This window comes from Lynx canadensis, chromosome B3 (assembly GCF_007474595.2).
Source record: "Lynx canadensis isolate LIC74 chromosome B3, mLynCan4.pri.v2, whole genome shotgun sequence".
NCBI lineage: Eukaryota > Metazoa > Chordata > Mammalia > Carnivora > Felidae > Lynx > Lynx canadensis.
In genome coordinates this window covers 48824734-48843118 of record NC_044308.2, presented here as the reverse complement: position 1 = coordinate 48843118, position 18385 = coordinate 48824734, and the positions used below count along the sequence as shown (strand labels likewise).

Below are 18385 nucleotides of genomic sequence, written 5' to 3'. Positions count from 1 at the left end.
CTGATATCTTTAGTTCACTTGTCAAGGATTACAATCAATTTTTAAGAAGTTGAAAACATTTTATTTGCTTCTAAAAACTGAAACTACCAAAATTTTAAGTACTGAAGGACCAGAGAAATTATATTTTTCAATGAAAATGTATATATCTTTATTCCAAATTTGAGTAATAGGACTTAGTTGGATTGGTAATAGAAATCTTTTTTAGAATGTAATGGTACTTTAGAATTTCACATTGACATCAAATGTTAGGATTACTTTTAACACATCATCTCATAACTAAAAAAGAGACTGCTTCCTGAAGCATGAAATTCAGTCTCAGTATTTAGAAACAGATGTTAACTATATTTCATTTTAAATATATTTATTTCTCAAACTGTCATGTAATATGAGAAAACACTATTTTCTCTTAATATCTGTTTTTATTATAGCATGTTGAGCCACAAAGAATTCAGGTTTATCTATCCAGTTTTACCATTTTGCATGGTGTTCTGTGGTAAGTATTTTTATTTAATATAGAAAAAGTTGTATTTATATAGAAATAGTTAAGACAATAAATTTTCCATAAAACACGAAAATAGTTTTTAACTAAGCTAAATGAGAAATTCCTAATTACAAATTATATTACTGCAGTATTCCTTTTGCAGCCTACTTTTTCCTGTGTCCTGTAATGTGAAATAAAAACAGGATTTAATATCCAAAGCCTTTGGGTGGTAATATTTCTGGCTGTTAGAAATCTTTCCCTATAAAGTAATGGAATAGGTCTATTTAGCATTTTAAGTTTATGATTAGACTATGAAATTCTTCATTCCATAAATGAAAAATATATTTATAGCTGTTGAAACTACTTTTTAATGTTTCTTTATACACATCTACCCCTTTAAGACTCACTCTAATGCCTATGCAATTTTTAAAGTGATGCATACCTCTGATTTTATTTTTGACCTTTTCTCCATTTTTCCACTAGGTCTTTGCAGTAATTTTTTTTTTTTACATATGACTTGTACAAAGTCTTCTATTCCTCAACTCTGGAAAATGTGAATTTTTACATTGGTTGGTTTGGAAAAACTGAAATTGAAACTACTAACTGCAAGTTTAATTCAGAATAAATGACTGTTGGCTTCTTTCAAATAATCACTAAAAAAAAAAAATCACTGAACTAGGGAGGGAAGAAGTAATCAACTGAGACTGGAGGCTGGGAAAAACTAGGTAGTCAATGGCATCAAACTTTTTACTTAAAAAACAAAACAAAACAAAACCAAAAAACAGCAAACCACCCAAGGTTAAGCAGCCACCTTTGACCAAGTATACATCATCTACAGATCTCAGATGTACTGTCTTCAGTTGATAGACACACACACACACACACACACACACAATCTAAATATTTGATACATCTGAAGTACTGAAACCAAAGGTCATTTGTGTCTCTACAGTCTTACGTCATATAAAAATGCAGGCACAAAAATATAGGCATCAAACAGAACAGATATTTGGTAAGTCTTAAGAATACTGGGGCCATTCACCAGAGCAAATCTGTTTATGAACCACTATTCAAATTTTTGCTTTACAATGATGTGAATTGGAGTTAAAGTTATAAATTGTTTGGTTTTTGCCCAGGCATATTGCCATACTGGAGGACAAATATTTGTGTGTGGTGTTGTTGTTTGGTTAATTTAGGAATTTGGTTTCATTCCATTTGTATAATTTGAGTTTTTCCAGCATTCCACTTCTGTGCCTTCTGTCTTTAGAGAATGTTTTAGAGAAAGACTGAGTTGTGTGAATCCTCATTCCCAGTCCAAAACAATGAACTGTTTAAATGGCAGGTTCCTGGTGACATTTCCAGTCCCAGAGATTGAGATAAAATGCTGATGAGGGCTGAAGAGATCCCCTTCTAATGAATGATAATCAGCCTTTGTGCCATCCTGTGTCCACTCAGAAGGATCCCTAAAGGACCAGGAACTAGCAAAACCCCTCATCTTCTCAGAGAATGTGATCTTTTCCTGTGGGCACATGTATCTACAGTCCTTGAATTAGACCTAAAGATTCTAATTCCTAGGAGACTTGTATTCCCACTAAGAGTCTGTAGTGAACCAACAGACATTAATCTTTGGATGTTCAGGAACAGTAGCAGGCAGTAGTTCTCTTTGTTTTAAATGGTCCAGTCTGTGTCATGAAATTTTGAGTTTTATTATATCTCAAATCTCAGTTTTTGTTCTTTTGTGACCTCTTTTAACCTGATTTTTATATAGACACAACTCTATCATCAATTGCTATGTAACAGCCACCTTTTAGTGGCTTAAAACTTCACTTATTATGTCTGTAGTTGGTACACTGTCCATTCCACCACATTCTTTTGGTCAAAGCAAGTCGCAAAGCCAGGCCAGATTCGAGAGGAGAGATAAACTTCAGGCTCAGGTAGGGACTGGACACATGAAGAGGAAAAACTCCAGCCATTTTTTCAATCTCCAATAATTTCTCTTGCCTAATTTGAATTTCCCTGAGTACTGTTCAAAATAGGACCTAACTCTGGAAAACATATCTTCTATATTTGGCTCTTATCCTTAGTGATCTAACCTTGTGCATCAGTTTCCTCATCTGTAAGACAGGTGCCATTGGTCTAGTAACATTGAAATTTTTAGTTGAACCTCTGTCATTTGTGCTGATGAGGTTCCTAACACCTGCTACTAATTCTACATTGGGTATCTGCTTAATTTGTTTCTACCAAAGTGGCCAATGCAAACTTGCTGGTCTCTGATTAGGCCACTTTGTTTCTCCATATACTATTTTTGTCAAAATTGCACATGCCTGATGTTTCAAAAGCCATTCCCTAAGTTTGTTTTAAAAAACAGTGGTTCCCTTCCCACCCTCCCAGTTCCCCTTCTCAGAATCACTTAAACTCCTTTAGGTGGTTTGATATTCATCTCTTTAAATAAAATGCTCATAATGCCTTTAAACATCTTTGTTTTTTGGCATTATTTAGGACTTCTCGCTATGAAGATGAAAATAGCTTTATTTCCTCAGCAAAGTAGGAAAACAAAATTCTTCCTGATACCACCCTCTGTGCCCAATATTCTTATTACTCTTATTCTTAATAAAGTCTCCTTTCAAATAAAAATAAAGCCTCTCTTCCCCAGGCCCATTCTCCTGTATGTTACATTACAGAATTAAACCACCCTTTTTCTCATGTAAACACTGAATTTAAGTTAACCTAACAGCTTTCCTAGAGTATTTCAAAATGAAAAGTTCAACACAGAGAAACACCTCTGGTTGGTAGAACCTGGTGGAGATCTTTTTCTTGGGCTTTTAGATAGGGTTTTCTATTACAACTTGCCAAAACCAGGATGTGTTTGATGGGATCAGGAATATACAGCCCCTTACTTTTTCATCCTCTCCATTACTATGAACCTTACCTTGGGAAGAAGGAACTCATCAGTTACTGCTTAATACAGATTGTAACATGAAGTATCCAAAACTTAAAAAGTAATTGTGTATATCAAGATAAATCATGTGATGATTAGAAGATACGGCTGAGTAAAAAAGGAACCAACTCATGCAGGGCCTTCTTCGCATATTCAAGTTTTTAGATTTTATCCTGGAGAGTGGTCAACTGGGACATAATGGTTTAACAATAGTCTGATAGTGATTGGATAAGAAACCAGTGTGTGTATTATAAAAATATACTCATGGTACAAAAAGACAAAACCCTATAGTTGTCACCCTCTGAATAATCTAGCCCCATTTCCCAGAGAGAATTTTCACTTTCTTATAAATTCTTACAAAAACTTCCTGTATACCCTTTTTTATGTACCTTTGTTGGCATAGGTAACAGAAGAAAATTAAATATTCTGGGATGTTATTTAGCACTGAGTTAGAATTTATGGTAGGCCTGCCCCTATTCATGGCTCACTTTCCACAATATCAGTTACCTGCAGTAAACTGTGGTTCAGAAGTACATGATCTCCTTTCTGACCATCCTGAGGTCAGTAGTAGCCTAATGCTACGTCACAATGCCTGTGTCATTCACCAGACTTCATCTCATCACATAGGCATTTTATCATCTCACATCATCACAAAGAGGATGGCTACAGTACAATAAATTTTGAGACCACGTTCATACAACTTTTATTATAGCATACTGTTATAATTGTTTACTATTAGTTATTGTTAACTTTTTACCATGCCTAATTTGTACGTTAAACATCATCATAGGTATGTAGGTATAGGAAGAGTATAGGGTTCTCAACTATCAGCAGTTTTAGGCATCCAGTGGGGGTCCTGGAATGTATCCCCCGCAGAGAAGGGAGGACTACTGTATGTGAAGTGAAGGAATCTGTATCCTGACAAGTAGTCACTGGGTTCTTACCACATCTTTATTCTCATAGAAATTACATGACAGGCTGACAGATTTCTGTAAGTGGTTTATAGAACAGATAGAAAGCTCCCAGAATCTTCAGTAATTGGGAGAGAGGTCTCACATTTCAGGTTAGGTAATGCTTACATTACATTGTGAGGATTATTCCTTTCAGAAGCTAGTTCATTTTAGGGTGGATTCTTTCAATGAGAGCCACATCTCCATATTATTTGTACATACAATTATGTAAACTTACTGGGCAGCAGTTACTAGGATCTTGTTAACTGCCTCTTTAAAATGGTGAAGAAACCATAGTACTTACTTCCCTGTAAGAAAACCATGGATCCTAAGCTTCTCCTGTGGCACAGACTAGCACCTGTAGCTATACTATATTTCCAACTCTCCCTTTAACAACTCCAGTTTCAGAAATCCCCTTGGAAATGTTCAATGTCAATTTGAAAACCCTCAGTATTCAAATTCAAGTCTGTTCAACTGTTCGTTCTTTCCTTCTCTTCCCAGCATTTTCTGTGTATTATTTCTACAAATAATATGGAGACTGAGTTCTCTCTGAAAGAATCCATCCTAAAATCACCACAAAGAAATAGAAGCATTACCTAACTTAAGACTCCTCTCCTTACTGAAGCTGGAAATAAAGCACATTTTCTTCCAGCATTCTACCTCAAATGCCATTTTTACAACATTCACCACCATGTACTCCAGTTTTGTATCAGTCACTCATAACATTGTCTCCCTAATGCCAGTTTCTGAAAAACTTTAAGGAACATTTAGTGAATGAACAAATTGTTAACTAGTGTACCACTTCCCAGATGCCCAAGTTATACTTTATTTGAATATTCCTGAGGGCAAGCTGTCTTCTAAAGTACCTTGCCAGGATAGACTTGATAGCTTTTTGTAATCTGAGGCACTAGGTGAGAGGGATGTGTGATACTCCAACTGATGAATAGAATGAACTACAGGTAATGTTATCTAAAACATTTCCTCAAGGAACAAAATTGGGTATCTAAGATTTCTTGCACAAATTTGATTCAGCTATCAAAGTAAGTGGCAGGTATCAAATGTCTTGGAATAGATGAAGTTATTTTCATTATTATTTTCAATAGCTGTATTTTCAATTATATTGTTTATATGCATTATGTTATCTATAATCTTCAAAGCAACGAATACAGATAAAAGAAAAGCTGTTAAGGCCCCGTATCTAATTAACATTTAAGTGTACAATGAAAGGTATCTTCAGTTTTTCCTAAACTGAATGTTAACAGTTTTCTTAATCTGCAACAATGGTAACTTGAAAGAATGAGTGTCTTCAGTTAGTGTCAAGTACTAGATGTGATTCAAGTGAAATACAGATCTTAATTTACTCCTGTTTTTTTTTTTTATTCTTTTTTTTTTTTTAATTTTTTTTTTCAACGTTTATTTATTTTTGGTACAGAGAGAGACAGAGCATGAACGGGGGAGGGGCAGAGAGAGAGGGAGACACAGAATCGGAAACAGGCTCCAGGCTCTGAGCCATCAGCCCAGAGCCCGACGCGGGGCTGGAACTCACGGACCGCGAGATCGTGACCTGGCTGAAGTCGGACGCTTAACTGACTGCGCCACCCAGGCGCCCCTACTCCTGTTTTTGAAACAATCCCTCCTAGGCCAACCTTATGTTAATGTCCTTAAATGGGAATAGTTCAAAATTAATTTTATTCATGTTCAATTGTTTTTAGTGATTGAGCCAAGCTAAAACAGCTGATAACAGTCAATTAGGTGATAATCATGGAAAACAGTGCCTTGGCCCCAGTGGGAATTAGTGCTAAAATTTCAGGCAAGCCACAGACTAGATTCTGGGTACCCAAATTCCAAAAGAACAATGATCTAATTCCAGGAGACAGTACATGTGGATGGAGAATGAACAAAATGGCAAGAAAGCTTTTTCTTTCCCAGTGGAAAGGCCTGTTCTTTTATGGTATTTTCATCAGATCCTAATGTGCTCATTATCAATGATTATTACTGGGGAGCAGGACTATAGGAGGAGGACAGGGGACTTTTACTTTTCATTTATTCTGTTCTGCTTGGGGTTTTTTGCCACATGCAAGAGTTATTTTACAAATGGAAAAAGTGTTCAGCATCTCCAAGTTGCCCAACATTGTAGCAAAAGAAGACATAGTTCTTTCAGAAAACGATATCCATCCATGCCACCAAACATATAGGAACTACTGAAAATCTCTCCAGTGGTTTATTTTTCTAAGAGGATACTCTGCTGATCTTCATCCAGAATTACTGAGACTATATGTATGCAATCCAATGCTAGTGCTTGGGAGATGAAAGAGAAGAGATAGGTAAACAAACTACTATGTACCATGACAAGCACAGGACATACATTTTTCTAATACTTGGAAAAGTTACTGTTATCCCATTTGCAGATGGGAAACCTAATGCTCAGCAAAGGAAAGCAACTTGTGCCAGAGTTAGAATTCAAATCTGGGTCTGTTGGACTCCCTAGCCATACTTTTTCCACTATCATTTTTTCTAGAAAAAGGTCAAGACCAGAGGGCAATGATAGTGAATGGTTTAGAGAAATTATAAAGATCACCTATTGCTTATTTCTTGTTTGTCTATGACAGCATTACAGTTTGTGCTACTTCCATTAAAGATTACAAACGTATCTGCAGTTAACATTTGCTTAGCTATCCTAAAACAAGAGTGCCAGTATTATGGTTCAACATGTCTATCTTCATACAGGGTACTCACTAAACCACCTCAAAACGTGGAAGAAACCAGCACTCAGTTTCCTGTTTTTATCAAATATGCTCCTCGCCTTCTATACTGGTTTAGTTCATCAACGAGGTACTCTTGATGTCATGACTCATATTCAAGAACTCTGTTACAATAATCCCAATATATCTTCAGCCTCAGTGTTTATAATGATGCCTTGCCACTCTACTCCTTATTATAGGTAATACAAATTGTTCCACTATATGCTATTAAGAAAATGAAACTGACTACTTAAATTCCTCAGATTCCTGAGTTTAAATTAACTGACCACTGATCAAGTGATCTCTTTTCATATCAGTTGTCTCACCTATAAAAATTAGTTAATTCAGTTAGATGATATCCTAATGCTTGAATTAAGTGTTTCTGAGAAATATAACACTAAAATTGCCTTAATTTTGCAGGACAGTTTAAAAAAATATCCATTTGGTCCTATGCTTCTGTTCTAAGCTGCATTCATTACCAAATGCCCAATAATGGTACAAGAGTAAACTGCTTTGTTTTAAAAAGTTATACACCTACTTAACCTGGCTTTAAACAATCTCAAGTTAATTTTCCATGTGCATAGTCAACTAAATGTCAAAGTTGATATCATTTTAAGGTAACTTAACACTTTTGCAATACTCTGCTTAACTGAATCATCAATGCCGGATCATTGATACACAATTTGGAAAGTTGGGATTGGCTAGCAAAAGCCACCAGTTTGATTTAAGACCCCAAGTATCCCTTCAACTTGAGGCTCACCTACTATATAAAAAAGACCAGAGCTGAGAGTGGGACATTCACTGTCTCTCCATGCTCATGATAGCAGTAATGCTGCAGACAACAGGAATTCTAAAGGCACCAAGTGCTTTTCATACATGGTTGTAGCAGTTGATGTCTTAGGCTTTGAATAGTTCACCAAGTTCTTATCTTACATTTTTCAAACTGCACAATGGAGCAAAAAATGTCTAATGCCTACTTTGGAGTAGAAGGCTGGCAACTTTTTCTCAGGTGTTTCTATTTTCTCCCTGAAGCAAGATTTTCATCTCCTAAATTATAAAAGTCCATGAAGTGTTAGGTCTTGTGTAAATTTACTTGTATGCATTTCATAGATAACAAAAAGCTCTATCACATAGTTATTTTTCCTGAGGCTAAGTTATAAACATGGCTTTTGCATAGTGCAAGCAACTGGCTTAAGTTGTCCTAATTCATCAATCCATTTTTACAAGCACTCTAGTCTTTCTATGCCACAATAAAACCATTACTTATTTGGATTTTAATCAGTGAACATATGTTGCTTGGTTACTAAAGCTTATTTAAATAAATCTAAAACAAACAAAAAACAAAAACCACACAGGAAAAAACTTATTTAAAGGATGTGATCCATCCCCTTTCAGAGCAGAAAGGGAAGAAAGCGAGAATCCTTTGTGGTTCATGAAATTTTCTACCTTGCCAATTAAGCCTATGGGGAATTACTCTTATTAACAAGTAACCTACCTGGTCCCAAAGGCCCCTTCCATTCTTGCAAGAGCATACTGTTACAGAAGATGGAGTCTCCCACACTACTTACTATCCCACCTTGAAGTGACGTTTCATGCTTTAGTTTGGACTTGATGGTTATGCTGCTGCGGCAACAAGCAACATGGTGTAAGAATCATATTGTCCATCTCTGAGAAAACTACACTAAAGGCTTGCTTCTTCACCTCAATTGGAACCCATTTAAGATTCAGATTTCACATTTTCTTATGTGAACATGATGGATTTTAAGAGTACTTTGAAAAAAAAATTTTTATTACTTCTTGTAACTTTTAACTTAACTTTCTCTTTATAGCCATGTCCACTACCCACTTCCAATGAGATTTCTCCAATGTCCCCCAGACCTGACTGGAAAAAGTCAGTATCTTGATGAAGCAGATATATTTTATCTAAATCCCTTAAACTGGCTTTATAGAGAGTTTCACAATGATTCGACACTGCCTACTCACTTGATCATCTTCAGCATTTTAGAGGAGGTAAGGAAACACGAAAAAAGGGGAAACTTACTATTTATATTTCGCCTCAAGTTTAGCACTCAAGTAAACAGACAACATAACTTTTTTAAGGTCCCTTCCAACACCCATATATTTTTTTAAATGTTTTACTTATTTTTGAGAGAGCATGAGCAGAGGAGGGGCAAACAGAGGGGGACAAAGGATGTGAAGTGGGCTTTGCACTGACAGCAGCAAGCTGATGAGGGGCTCGAACTCAAACCGTGAGATCATGACATTCAATCAACTGAGCCATGCAGGCACCCCACCATCCCCCATAATTTGTAATTCGTCTTTTCCCTGGTCAAAATCCGTCCCAGTTCTATAACTATCAAGATAAATATGTTACTTAACAAGTTAATTCTTTTATTAAGGAACTATATTGTTTTATTAAGAAAAAAGTGGTAGAGACGCAAATGAGGTCATTCTAAAATTCTTGAAACAGTGCTCAGCAAAATGTAGCCTTTATTTATTTAAACGTTTATTTACTTCTAGGAAATAAGTGCTTTCCTAATTTCAAGCAGCTATGAGAGAACTGCTGTGTTCTTCCACACTCACTTGCCAGAAGGTCGAACTGGAAGTCACATATATGTCTATGAACGGAAATTAAAAAGGAAACTCAACAGAAGCTGAAATTCTCAACTGTGTTTAAATCTTTTCTAGAGAAACAGACATTGCTGGGTAGAAATATTCAGATGCTGCGTAAATACTCCTGTAAATACTGGGTAAAATTTATGAACTAGCAAAACACCACTGAACTGATTTACCAAATATCACTACTGAGGAAATGTATGAAAAATATCACAAAGTATAAAATCATATATTAATACAAATGCCAGATTTTAAATAAAGACCTTTAGTTTTCCTCATGGTGTAGTTTTATTGTTTCTTCCACAATATTCAGATGTGCAAGAAATTTCACAAGAGAACAAGTCAGCAAGCTCATAAGAAGGCAGCAAATTCTTCACAAGTCAACGGGCTCTTGAACCCACAAAAAGACAAGAAGCAAGTGTAAGATTATAAAGTGTTAAAGATGAAATTCCATCACAAGGTACTTTTTCAAGCTCTACTGCAAATTTAACACAAATATCAGTGTTAATTACACTTTGTCATAGGATTTGAGCTTGCTTTAAGCTCATACACTGAAAGGAAGACTCATTTCATGCACAAAATCTGTTGCATGCCTGGCTTCCTTGAAACTACAGTTGAACATTTCCAGTGCCAAAAAAATTTCAGCAAAACTAAACTACAGGAAAATGCAAGTTAGTAAGCTTTTGCTTGATGCTTCTGAGTAATAATGTAAAGTCATCAAACTGATACTTAGAAATGATAGAAAGACATTATCTTGATAATTTCATTTTAGTTTCAATACCAAACATTGTAGATACCATCCATGTTTCTGTTACCATTTTCTAATTTAACTGAATCATGACAATCAATATTTAGGGTCAAAAGGTAACTGCCCCAATTCTATTTCAAGATTTGCCATGTGTCTTCCATTAGTGCGACCATATTTATGCCATTTACCTTCCCTTTTATAAGGTTGTGGCTGAGGGTGCTTCTGCTCTTGTTTTCGATGCCTGGAGTTTTCAATATTTACCATACGTTGCTTTTTATCTGGTCGACTGAAAGCAGTAAACACATTTTTCATCTATGTTAGAGTTAAATTTAAACAAGAAACAATTTTAATGTTTTTCTCCATTAATTATCTGAACACTCTGAAAAAGGATGTTAAATTAACCTGAAGTATAATCCTAATACAACCATACCAAAAAGATTCAGTATTATACTTTTATCCTACAGACAGAAAAAATAGACAAACATAACTGTAGTGGCAACAAAGGGGAAATACCCAACAAATAAATAGAAATGTGACAATAAAATAATGAGATGTGTTTCCATTATTTTTCCTCTCCTGCAAAACCAATCCCTCCCCATTGGCTTCACCCCTCAGCAGGAATATGTATACATCTCTTACAAACAAAAGAAAGTCTTTTTTTTTTTTTTCCCTCAAACTCCATAATCAGGCTTCTTCACTAAAGAATCAGGCTTCTTCACTACCTCACTAAAACAGTCCATAATGCCATTCATGGCCACCCAATTCCCCAACCAAGAAATCCAGTCTCTTTTGTTTAATGTTTAAAGCATTTGACACACGTTTGTATATTCCTTTCACTTGAGATGATCTTTCAATTTTCATGATGCTATTCTATGGTCTTCTTCTCAGCCTTCATTCTCCACAACCCCTTACATGTTAGTGTTCCCCAAGATTCTGATAAACACCCCCAGCCTAGACTATCTATATGCACACAGAATTTGGACTAGAGTCATGTATCTAATGGCCAACTAATTTTTTTCATGTGACTGTCAATACGTACCTCCAAGCCCAATTCTCAATTCCAATTCCCCTTACTCAAAATGCCCTCGCATCCCTTACCTTAGTGATGCCACTATCCAACTAGTGATCCAACCCAGAAATCTGGAAGAAATGTTATTTTCTACTTCTCTTTCACAAGAAATACCACCAATTTTTCTTCTTATATATTATTCAAATCTGTCTCTCTCCCACTCATACTATTAACCTAGTTAATCATCAGCTCATGTCTGTACTTTTTCAAAGACCACCTACCAGCTTCACTCTTTCCAACTAATCCTCCAGGCTATTGCCAATGATCCAAAATGCAATGAAGCAACAAGTCTTTTAGCATAAAATGAAGTCCTTCTGATCTTCACAAAAGATCTGTATCTTTTCATACCCCAGCACTACCTTGCCTCCTTAAAAGGACATGTCTTCACATCTCCAAATGTGTGCAAATGAAGTTCTCTTTGAATAGAATGTCCTACTCTATCTGCTTGACAAATTCTCATTTCTCCTTCAAAAACCAGTTTAAAGAAGTTCAGTTCAAAGACCACCTCACTCATGAAGCCTCCCAAAACATCTCCAGGTTGAGGCCACCACATACAATATCTCCATTCCTCACTTCATTTCTTACATTTACCTAACTCTCCAAAAGCTTGTGAGCTCCTTGATGGCAAGAGTTTTTCATGTTTCATCAGGGCAGCCTCACACTGTTTTGCTCATTTAGGCACTAGATATTTAATGACTAAAGATACCAGAATCAGTCTCATTATTTTATAGACACATTACATTTATTCAGAAAGATAATATATACCTATCTTAAAGATAAAAAAATAAAGCTAACATTTGAAGATTAGGTGAGTTTCAGGTTACAGAATATAAAGCTAATAAGCAATGAATAGTTTTATTTAGAAATTATGCATATAAGCCACACATATTATAACCTGTAGCTTGCTAAGTTTGCCTCTACCTTTATCAAAGATAATTCTGTACTAACTATTAAGTATCATAATTTAGTTGGTAAGTGGAATTAGATAAGTAAGTGGGTCAATGCAAACGGTACACACGAGTTCTTCCAATTTCAGAGTGAAATCTGAATTTACTCACCCAAAGTGAGTAAAAAAATAAAAGATTAAAGGAAAATAATTTCACTTAATTACCTTTTCATATAAACTATAATGAAAAGAAACAAGATAGGCTAAAATAGGATCTTTTTTCCTTAACATATTTTTAAGGCAGAAATTAAACCATTTGCTCGAGTCAAAGTGATCATATGAAATTTTCAGTTTGTAATAGCTATTAAAATTTTATCTTTCCATTTAATTTATTCTAAATTCTCTAGCAATAAAGTACTTTTACAAATAACACTTTTTTTTCTTTACAAAAAGTACTTTATGGATAGTAACATTCCAAGATGTTAAAATGATAAAAATGCTACCCAATCTATAAATGTTAAAAACTATTATAATAACATGGTGCTATGTAAACCGACCTGGGTCCATATGGAGGGGAAAGAGTGTGACCAAAGAAGTGTCTATATATATATCCATCCAACTTCTCAAACACTCCATCATTATCTACTTGATATTCCTTCATGTCTTTAAGATAATCTTTAACATCATTAACAAAGTCTGTGAAGAGCTTCTGATCATGTATAAAGACACCATTTAGGAAAAACTTATTGATGAACTGATCAAGTTCTTTCCAGTGATGAAAACTATCCAGTTTTTCTAATAAATACCTTTCAATTAACTGTCTAAATTCATCTATCCTTACAGGATTCAACACTTTCATATTAAAAAGGTTAATGGATTCCTGTTGAGCACATTCAAATACACCAGAACAAGACTTTCTGAAAGAATCAAAATTTGCACTACAGTCATGCTCAGAACTGCATTTCTGTGATTTTGTATTTTTTCTAAATTCTTCAAAGTGAATTGGCTTTTCTTTCCTTCCCTCTCTTTGCATAGTAGGGCCTCTATTATTCTGGTTTTGTGTACGTGACTTATACTGTGGGTGTAAATATTCACTAAAGACTGTCGGTTTTTTAGCTGCTTCTTCTTTTGTTGCACCAAATCTTTTATTGCCCTTTTCATCAAAGATATTCTTGGTGGTATCTTTGAAATGCCTGAAAGTGGATTTAACTGAATCTGAAAACTTTTTCAGATTTTCTTTCACGGCTTCTTTAGCTTGTTTAATTTTTTCTTTATGATGTCTCACAAACTCCTTGGTAGAATTCTTCATGGCATCAAATGTTTCCTTAACTGAACCCAAAAATGTTTCCTTTGACTTATTTTTAGCCCTGTGGTTTCCTCTGCTCCCTTTCTTTTTTCCATCAGTTTCTTGTTTTACATTTTGATCTTTTGCCTCAATATACAGCCTTTCCCACAAATCAGAACGCTGCTGTTCAAAGTTTAGCTTCTGCTCCAGCTCAGTGAGTCTTTCCCGTAAGATTTCTATTTCCTTTTTTTCAGTCAATACATTCGGAGAGTCTGGGTTGCCATATGATTCACTAGAGCTTAACTGCTGGAGTTCCACCTTTAAAGCCATGGTTATCAGTCGTTCTCTCTCCAGTTCCTTCCTTAGCATCTTTGCTTCTGCCAAAAGAGTCTCCCTTTGATTAAGGAAGCTGTGTGTCTTCAGCTTTTCTTCTTCCAGATGCTGCTTAAGTTTCTGATTTTCTGTAACCAATTCAGTACCTGTCCCTTTATCTTCCAATAGCCTAATCTGTTCTCTTAGTTTCCTTAACTCTTCCTGTAATGAAGATAAGGCTTCTTCTTCCTTCTCCAGAGATATTCTTAAATACTGATTTTCTGTATCAAGGTTCTTTTTCTGAGTTTCAAAGGCCACCTTCTCTTCTTCAGTAAGGGCCCAACATCTTGCAAGGTTTTCCTTCAATGACTAAATTTTTTTGAAAGAGAAGAAAGAAAAATGTCAAATGCCTTATTTAAAAGCTCAATTTAAATCTGTAAGATGAAATCATATATAACCAATACTCATAAATTTTTAGTATCTATTTTTTTTAAGATTTTATTTTTAAGTAATCTCCACACTCAATGTGGGGCTCAAACTCACAACCAAGATCAAGATCCAAGAACCAAGATCACTCTACCGACTGAGCCAGCCAGGAGCCCCACGTGTCTATTTCTGCAGACTACCCTTTATGCAGTATATGTATTTGTAGTGTATATGTATGTATTTCAAGATGTAAAAATAAGAAGGTTCATATGGAAGAAAATGCACAGCACAGGCTACATCAAAATAATAACATAGCTGGGGCCCCTGGGTGGTTCAGTATGCAAGTGACCAATCCTTGATCTCAGTTCAGGTCTTCATCTTGGAATCATGAGTTCAAGCTTCACACTGGGCTCCATGCTGGGGTGTAGAGCCTACTTTAAAAAAATTTTTTTTTAATGTTTATTTAGTTTTCAGACAGAGAGAGACAGAGCATGAATGGGGAAGGGTCAGAGAGAGTGGGAGACACAGAATCCGACGCAGGCTCCAGGTTCCGAGCTGTCAGCAAAGAGCCCGACAGGGGGCTTGAACTCATGGACCATGAGATCTTGACCTGAGCTGAAGTCGGAAGCTCAACTGACTGAGCCACCCAGGCGCCCCAGGGGTGTAGAGCCTACTTAAAAAATATATATAAAATGAAATGTTTCGTTAAAAATAAACAACAACAACAACAACACAGCATGTTGGAAGAATTTAAAGACTGGAAAAAAATTAGCTATAGCCTAGTTCATCCCTAGTAAGATTTCTAAAATAGAACTAGGAGTACTTCTGATTAGTGTTTATTAGTGATTACTATTTCCCATAATCATATTAAAGCCTTAATGGTTTCTAGGTCCACTTACAAGTTAGAAGAAAAGGAGACAGGTCTTCTATCTTTTGACTACAGGACTCTAATCTCTCCTGAGAAGTCTCCTAAAGAGAATTTAGGCAGGACTAGAGGCTTCTCGGACCCTTAAGTGAAGATAATTTTTTATAAAAATAAAATTATAGCTAGAAGTCAGCACCCTTGATAGAGAAAAAAAAAAACCATGTTCAATAAGGTTTACAGAATTTTGCTGCATTTCAAAGTAGCCTTGAATGATCTTTCTTTCAAGATGTTATTAGTAATAAACTTTCACCAAAACAGCAAGAAACTAAACAATATGCTTAAACAAGTTAATTGTTATAGCATTATCTAATCAGTTAGAGTATCTTATGCATAAATCAGCAAATGACACTTAAATTTTACTTAATTTACCACAGACATTATGGTTATTCATTTGAATCAGACAAAAAAAAAAAATCTGATATACAAGAAACAAAAAAAAAGTCCTTTAAGAGAATGACAGGGGGCACCTGGGTGGCTCAGTCGGTTGGGTGTCTGACTTCGGCTCAGGTCATGATCTCACAGCTTGTGAGTTCGAGCCCTGTGTTGGGCTCTGGGCTGATGGCTTGGAGCCTGGAGCCTGCTTCGGATTCTGTGTCTCCCTGTCTCTCTCTGCCCCTCCCCTGCTCGTGCTCTCTCTCAAAAAAATAAACATTAAAATTTTCTTTTTAAAGAGAGAGAGAGAGAGAGAGAGAGAGAGAGAATGACAATATTGGGGTGCCTGGGTGGCTCAGTCGGTTAAGCGTCCGACTTCAGCTCAGGTCATGATCTCACAGTCCATTGGTTTGAGCCCCGCATCGGACTCTGTGTTGATAGCTCAGAGCCTGGAGCCTGCTTCGAATTCTGTGTCTCCCTTATCTCTCTGTCCCACTCACACTCTGTCACTCTCTGTCTCTCAAAAATGAATAAATGTTTAAAAAAAATTTTTTTAATAAAAAAATTAAATAAAGAGAATGACAGTATTTCCACTTGAAAGATAACCATCTGAAATGGATGGTTCACTGTCTTCAGTCTTCGAAGAACAAATTAAAATTTAAAATTTCATTATCATCATTTTATCTGCTCTCCAAATGAGAGAGAAAACAAGTTTCATGTATGCAATGGAAGTGGACCACAGGGTAGTACAGAGTAATGTAGCATTATCTTTAAATGCAAAAGCATAAGGGGCCACAGAATGACTGCAGGGTATATTCTGCATTCAGCAAACTCCATAGTCTTAAATTAAGTGCCTGATAAGCAAATCCAGGAGCAGGTCTCCCATGAAGATCTTCAAAGCCACATTTAACAGCTGGAGATAAGAGATCTGCAAGAACTGACTCAGTGAAGATCTATGCAGGGTCAGTCTCCTAAAAGTCAACATCATCCTATGGAACCAGAAACCACGATGGTAAAGAAGAAAATGGCTACTCTTTTTACAACATCCTTTGATCCAGGTAGGAAAAACTACACTATTAACAAATAACTTGAGTAGTCCCTGCCTGAAAGAATTCAGATGTCAAGTGGGATTCTTTTAAGGAAATGTAATGTGACCCTATAAGGGATACACACATCAACTGAAGGAAATTTAAAGGAATGGGAGAAAAAAGCAACAGTTTACTTTTCTACCCTGAGTTCTGCAAGCCCTATGCCCTCCTTATGGATGAACCAGATAGGAGACCAGCTATCGCGCTGGTCCTCATACCCACACAGGTATTAAAAGAGCTGCTGGGTGGTAGGTAAGTTTTTGGTGGGAAGTAAAACATGCTCTCTCTTCCATCCGATCCAACAAGAAACCAAAGAAAAAAAAGGACTGGCTGATTACTTCATTTCCCTTGATGAAGGAAAGATCTTAGAGAGAGGCTACAAACTCCTCTTTCTCACTGATTGGAAATGTTTTGTTCAGTTCTATAAAAATAATGCTAATAATAACAATGTTTTCTATATATATCAATTAAAAATGTTAATTATAATAATCAGAAATAACATCTTTGGTGTCAGATAAATTCAGCTCTGCCAGTTGCTAGCCTTGGAAAAGTTAGCTTTTTTGAACCTCTTTCCCATCTATGAAATGAAGTTAATACTTGCTTAATTCACAGAGCTGTGGTGAGCAATAAGAGTAATACTGTATGTGAGGTACTCACAGCAGTGACTAGGACACAGTAAGTAATCTACAATTACAATAGTATATTTACTCACTAATAATCTTCTTTGTACTTGTATCTGAACAGCACAATAATTATTGGCTAACAAGTCTTTTTTTAAAAAGTTTGTTAGTAGTACCTACCTTATAATCTATAAAAGATTCTTGTTCCTGTTGACATTGGGAAAGATAATCCTTCATATCATTCAATTCATCTTCATGTATCTTTCTGACTAACTGTTGACGCTTCTGAATCTGAATTGTGCCTGAAAAACGAATAAGTAAAATCTCATGATGTCATTCATCAAATGGTGGTAGATAAATGTTAATATAAATCAGGCCAAGTAGGTTAATGCATTTTTTTTTTAATTTAGCACACATCCACAGATACTTAAGCAGTTCACTATCCTTTTGATTACAACAAGCCAGTCTACCATAACAAGGGCACTTGTTTGTTGTTTTTGAGAGATGGGTGAGGTATAAAAAAATGTTGTCTTCAACAGGGAAACAAACAAACCATGAAATCCATTCACAGGATATAATCAATAAGGAAAAATAAAAATGTCTATTTTTTCTCACTACATTTTGCCTAAATGATGTAACACAGCCCAAAAGGTATAGCAAGGAAAATAATTGGCTGTGATTACCTACCCTTCTCACAGCCAAATCTTTTAAAAATTCTGCATTAGTTAGGTCTGTGCTAGAGTGCCACCATCCCCATCCCAGGAGTGAAAAATCTTAAGCCAACTAGGAGTCTCTAAGTTTTCACCCTAAAAACCAAAATGTTAATTTGCCAAGACATGCTGTTCACATGCTGCTACATTCCTCATGCATGAGAGAGAAAAAAACAAAATAAAACACTAAGTCAAAAATAAGGCAAAAGGGGTGCCTG

The 18385-nt window shown here is 35.8% G+C and overlaps 2 protein-coding genes across 4 annotated transcripts in view; one reads left to right on the top strand and one right to left on the bottom strand.

Moving 5' to 3' along the window:
* Window positions 1-9968, top strand: part of PIGB (phosphatidylinositol glycan anchor biosynthesis class B) — a 40515-nt gene extending 30547 nt beyond the window's left edge. Inside the window, 4 exon segments of the mRNA XM_030318135.1 lie at window positions 429-493; window positions 7097-7310; window positions 8940-9120; window positions 9631-9968. Of these exon segments, the coding sequence (XP_030173995.1) occupies window positions 429-493; window positions 7097-7310; window positions 8940-9120; window positions 9631-9768 (598 nt within the window). The 3' untranslated portion in view covers window positions 9769-9968.
* A 22-nt stretch (window positions 9969-9990) lies between these two features.
* Window positions 9991-18385, bottom strand: part of CCPG1 (cell cycle progression 1) — a 41298-nt gene continuing 32903 nt past the window's right edge. For 2 of the 3 annotated variants that reach the window (XM_030318130.2, XM_030318128.1), the window contains 3 exons: window positions 17638-17759; window positions 12987-14395; window positions 9991-10760 (listed from right to left, as the gene is read on the bottom strand). In XM_030318130.2, coding sequence (XP_030173990.1) covers window positions 10571-10760; window positions 12987-14395; window positions 17638-17759 — 1721 coding nt within the window. In that variant the 3' untranslated portion in view covers window positions 9991-10570. The remainder of the gene's footprint in view (window positions 10761-12986; window positions 14396-17637; window positions 17760-18385) is intronic. The other variant, XM_030318129.1, reaches the window with a different exon arrangement.